At 48.9% G+C, this 5,729-nt stretch overlaps 1 protein-coding gene across 1 annotated transcript; it reads right to left on the reverse strand.

The window, feature by feature from the left end:
- Positions 1–1,376: 1,376 nt before the first annotated feature.
- LOC104275120 (guanine nucleotide-binding protein G(o) subunit alpha-like) lies at positions 1,377–5,508 on the reverse strand. The gene is made up of 2 exons (XM_009870980.1): positions 5,194–5,508; positions 1,377–1,564 (listed from the first exon to the last, which is right to left on the reverse strand). Exons 1-2 carry the CDS (start codon positions 5,339–5,341, stop codon positions 1,377–1,379), a joined length of 336 nt encoding a protein of 111 aa, XP_009869282.1. The 5' UTR covers positions 5,342–5,508.
- Positions 5,509–5,729: the final 221 nt, after the last annotated feature.

The raw sequence follows: 5,729 nt of genomic DNA on the forward strand, positions 1-5,729 counted from the left end.
CGGCGAAAGGCAGAGGGGTGGCCACACGTCCCCCAGCCCAGCCACACTTGTCCTCCCCTCTGTGCCCCCACATTTTGCTGTGCTGCACGCTACCCCTGCCCTTTCCACACTTCTCCCCCTGCCCTTCCTTCCTCCCTTCCCTCTCTTCCTTGCATTTCTCCTTCTTACTCCATCCCTTGGCTCAGATCAGCTCCCTGAGCTTTTCCCTTTTCTGAGGTGCCACCAAGAGCCGCGAGGCTCCTGCCCACCTCACTGCCACCCCAAGCACGGCGAGCCTCCCCGAAGCACCTCTCTGCATTTCCGGTTCCTGAAGGTCACCACCCTGCCTAGGAGAAGCAGGGCTAAGTATTTCTAGTGGACCCCAGGGTCTTAGGGCCGAATTTTAGAAAGAGATGCTGCGTGATCGCAGGAGCATTGGTTGTGCTGAAATCACCAGGCGGGGAGGTGCTTTGGGAAAGGCGGCTGGTACCCAGACTGGCATCCTCGCCAGGATGTCCCCAGCAGGACACCATCCCTGGGGCAGCCTTGCTGCCTACGCTCCAAAGGTCCAAGCCCAGCAGCTCCGTGACATCCAACGAAGCGCCTAAGAAACAGGTTACGGAAACCGCTAGACAAATTTTAACATTAATTTTGAAAAACTTGAGGTAAAGCTGTTACCAGTAGCGAATGTTTTTAGACAAGGCTTAGTAGGTTTTGTTACTCTGTCCCTCTTACTCGGACGCCAGCGGAAGTCGTTACGGCTGTTTGACTTGTTCAAAGAGCTGTCTGGGAAAAAGGAGCATGTACAAATCCAAGCTATGGCGGCTGTGCTCGACTCCGACCCCTCCGGCTTTGGGTAGGAACTGGAGCCGTAAGGTACCCTCAAAACAATCATGTTGTATCTAGCACTTCCAAAGAAATAGTGTGGTTTGTTTTTTTTTTTTTAAAAAAGATAAATAACCAGTAGAATTAAAAATATCCCTTAATTTCAAGTTAAAAAAAAAAGAAGTTTCAGTTCCAAACTACACTGTCACTGACCAGTATTTTAAGGCTTTGACTTTTTCTTTTTTTAAAACTGCAGTATTTTTGTCTTTTGGCAGTTGAAATGCACTTTGGGGGAAATGCGTTAGCTTCCTCTACAGCACTGTGAATCGGAACGGAGGAGTAGAACAAGGCAGCAAGGGAATGAACCCAAAATAAACCAAAACGAAATAAAACGGGGCTGGGGAAAGCAGAACTTGCTGCAAAGTTTTCTGGGGCGGGAGGAGGGGATTTTATGTGTCTCTTCCTCATCATCTTCTGAGGAGGACGAAAAAGAAGAAAGAGAGAGGACCTGTCCGTGGGGCCGGAGGATGCTCCGGGCGGGCGCGAGGAGAGGAGGAAGGGAGGAGAGGGCTTTAGTAGAGTCCGCATCCCCGCAGGTTGTTGGCGATGATGACATCCGTGACGGCGTCAAAGACGAACTGGATGTTGTTGGTGTCGGTGGCGCAGGTGATGTGTGTGTAGATCTCCTTGTTGGGGGACTTGTTCTTGCTCTCGTACTGAGCCTGGATGTAAGCCACCGCCTCTGTGAAAGCGTTGGGGCCTGGAAGGGAGCAGAGGCAAAAGGAAAAGGAGCAAGTTAGAGCAATCCTGTCACCCCAAATCCAGAGGGTGCCCCCGTTTGCCTCCCATTGTAGGGACACAGGGAGCTCACGCGAGGCTGCTGTGATCCAGCCCCGCGTCTCCACCCCTGGGACGGGCACTATTTACCAGCCGGGCTTGATGCAAGGGAGGAGATGCTCTCTGACTGTCAGGTCAGCTGTATTTTTATTCAGAGTTGTTGTTTATTGTCTATAGAGATGAAATAGGTGAGGGAACTGAGCGTTAAACAGGCTACGATGGGAAAACCAGAAGAAATTCCACATCATGGTGACAGGAACCTGACAAGAATGCAGTAAGTGTGTTTGACCTGGTCAAAAGGCTTAATTTTTTCCCTTTTTTAGATTTCCTTTGGATTAAACTTTCAGGTTTTGATGGAAGAGCTAAAATGCCTAAGAATTGAGGGCAGTATTGGTAACTGTGCCCTCCTTTCCCTGACTCACTAGGAGAAAAGGACATGAAAAGATCCAGCCTCTGTTAAAGGGCAAAATGGGGTTTTCTCAAAAAAATATGCCAAAAAGCTAATACAAAATGTCCTTCTTTTTGAGGAATCAAGATTGCACTACTCTCTGCTAGAGCTACGGCTAAAACCACCCCCATGAGGCGATTCTTGTTCTGATGTCTGTGCCAAACCTTCTCAACCATTGGGTTTTGTGTTTAAAAAGCTGAAGAGCAGTCCACGAGAAAAAAGAGCAGCTCCGCTTCTGTCAGGCCAGCGCTCCCCTCTGCACCCAGCTCCCACCCGGACCTGCTCAGGTCTCATCAGCTCCTGGTTTTTCTGGCCAGGTAATGCCCAGTGCCAGCGCCCCGAGCCCCCCAGGAAGGTTCCACAGCAATAACATCACTCTTCGCATCCCTCCTCCTCCGTGACGGGCAACTTCTGCTAACGAGAAGCTTGGCTTGGGCTTGAGATTTGCTGTGGTCGATCTGGGAAGCCACCTACGGGCATTGCTTGTTGAAGGCACGAGCTCACGAAGACCATGAGAATGTGCTTGAAGTAAGCAAAGGAAAATGTTTACTGGGTGCATTTTCTTGCATGAAGCCCTCGTAAAGGATTTGTGCACATCCAGGAGGGTGTTCTATGAGAAGGAAGGTGGTTGTTCAACGGTGCGAGGATTCCTTCTGGGAGAGCAGGGAATCACTAATGCCAGCTTGCTTTAAAACACACCCTGGATTCTGCTGCTGCTTTGCTGAGTGCCATGGATTAGTTAAAAGCACGAGTGAATTAAGGGGATGGAAGCAGTCAGTGCTCCAGCATACGGCAAGCAAATTTGTGGATGCAGTCTTCTAATAATTCTCTGTCAGCAGAACTAATGGACATCAGAAACTTCATTTTATTAAAAGCATTTTGTGGAACCTGCTGGTAATGTTGAAAGCCCGCTCGTTTGATTTATAGGCTTTCGTCAAATAATTGTTTTTAACGCCAGGACAACTTTGTAATAATGCTGCTTTTCCGCAAGGCCACAAGGGCTTTATTCTCCCAGCTGTGGGCATCAAAGCAGTGGGGGAGCAAGCTTAAGTGTGAGCTTGAGTTTAAACTCTGGGCTTAACTTTAGCATGAACTAACTTTCAACTTTTACTGGCCTTGCTGAACACTTGGGGCTGAGATATTCTTCACATCTGTTGGATCAGTGGAAAGACTTTCAGCCTTTGGTCTTCCAGCCCTGTTGTTGTGATAACTCCCAGCTCCCAGATCAGCACCTCGAAGGAATTTAGAGCCCTTTGGGGTACTCTGAGATTTGGGGAGAACTGGTTTGGTTCACTTGGGGCTGAATTGCTCCAGAAACAAGCTGTATTTGTCTTCCTCTGTGCAGTCAGCCAAGAGCTTAGCTACATGTGCACGAGGGGCTGTCTCCCTCACTGAACTCCTTTATCGGGCTGGGATAGTTGGGAAGGAGAAGTTATATCTAAAGGGAAGTTTCCTCTCATTCTGGTCTCTCTGCCACCAGGGATAGGTAAGAACATTATTTCAGAGTGAGGTGAGTGGGAGACTTCAGTGAAGATCCACAAAACCAGGTCCACACAATGCAATCAGGCAGGAGTGAGAAGTGCGAGTTTGCTTCACAGAGAAAAGGGAAAAAGGGAGAGGGCTTGATAAAAATCTTCTGGTATATACAGAAGCGCTGCTAAAGAGCAGATGGTGATGAGCAGCTCTACAAGCCATCCAAAAGATGGCAAGCAGCGATCTAATTTGCAACCAGAAAAATTCGGGGTTGGCATTATTGTGAGCTTTTGACTGCAAAGACTGTGAAACTTCCATTATTAGATCTTTTTAGACACGTGCATCAGGAATATGTTGGTCCTATCTGGAGCAAGCAAATGAGTAGATGGCTGAAACGTGTTGGTAGCGACAAACATCCAAACCTTCCCCGGAGAGGAAGCCTGCAGATGTTCTTCTGCATTCAGATGAAGCTGTTCGGCTCCATGGCCATAGACCACTCAGCCCAAAGCAGCAATGATGGATTGCTTTTGCCTATTCACAGTGAAAAATCAAGTGCTCAGAGATAGGAAGCTCTGGTTAATCATTTGTTGGCCTGCCCAGCAATGTGACACTCTTGGTACTCCCAGTTCACAGCTACGTTTCCTGACAAAGAGATCTGCTTCTCTGTCTGTCGTCTTGATTCATCTGGATGTCTCCGGTGAGCCTAAATAATTCATGACGATAAAAGTTTATTTTTATGCTGTCTCGGAATGGTAATGAGGGTTTGTGGAAGCCGGTGAGATGCAGCAGGGTGCAGCTGCAGCCTTTGCATGGCTGACACACTCTCCTCGTTGGCAGGTCACATGCCAGGGCTTCTCGCACCCTGCCCTGTTGCAGACCCTCCCCGCTGGTCTCCAAGTCTCACCAAGGTCTCCTTCTCCCCAGCCAAGCTCGGGGCATGGCTTGCTGTGGGTCTTCTCTGTCTGCACTGTGGGTTAAGAGGTGTGGGTGGCCAGTGCATGAGGAAATCCAGACTGGAAGCCTTTCCATGCCCAGGTGCTTGATGTGAGCGAAACTGGGGATCTCCTAAACGAACGTTATGAAACATTTATGGGTTGAGCTGAAGCAGCCAAGCTGTGGGACCCGCTGTCTGCAGGGAGGGCTGACCATGCAGCTCCTCAGTGCCCGGCAGTGGAGTGGGGTCAGGAACCGCAGAGGGATCCTCGTTGTGGTCGGCCAGGACCGACCAAGGAACGGGATGGGCTGTAAAACAGCAACACAGGACTCCAGCTGAGGGCAGCCTAACAAACTCCGGGCGCTGGTCTCCCAGAGACCAGTTGCCCGTTTGTGACGGTGAAGCTCAGCATCAAAACCACCTGTGGGGTGGAGAACCAATGTCTTGCTTCATGGTGGTGGCCCTTTGCCTGCGAAGAACTTGGGTTTAAGTCGTGCTCACGCTTTAAGCGGACCACTAAACATGGCGGGGGTGAGCCTGTGGCATGTATTGAAATCAGACTCGCAGGGAAGAGGATGGGAGCTCTAGCTACGCATCTTTAGCCTCGTTGCCTGCAGTACACAACAGCATCAGCCCGGATGGGAAACGCTCCACGAACCCTTTGCTACGCAACTGATACAGCCAGTTTTCTCTTTACCTGTGTACTCAGGAAAGCAGATAGTCAGTGGAGATTTCTTGATTTTCTCCTCAAATATATCCTTCTTGTTTAGAAAGAGGATGATGGACGTGTCCGTGAACCATTTGTTGTTGCAGATGCTGTCAAAAAGCTTCAGTGATTCGTGCATGCGGTTCTGCAACAGAAAGGAGAGATCGCGTCAGGCTGGAGACGGCGACTCGGGGATATTCAACACGTAGGGAAATCTAAAATGACTAAATTAAGGAGGAAAACAAAAAAAAACCAAACCAGAAAAGCTATGATATACATAATAGATTTATGTATACATACAGCCGAACGTATACGTACACAGATGCAATCCCTATAACATTTGACACACAGTTAGTAACTGAAGGGCATGTCACTATACAGAGCTGTTTTGATTTTGCGTAGCGTATAATTTACAGGATCCCAGCTCATAGAAATCATCATGCACCATGCATGGATGGGGAGTTACTTTTGCCCTTTGGTCAGATTTAACGTGTTGGCGTAGCTCATGCAGATCTTCTACAACGTTT

This window comes from Apaloderma vittatum, unplaced genomic scaffold (genome assembly GCF_000703405.1).
Source record: "Apaloderma vittatum isolate BGI_N311 unplaced genomic scaffold, ASM70340v1 scaffold19876, whole genome shotgun sequence".
In the NCBI taxonomy this organism is placed as follows: Eukaryota; Metazoa; Chordata; class Aves; order Trogoniformes; family Trogonidae; genus Apaloderma; species Apaloderma vittatum.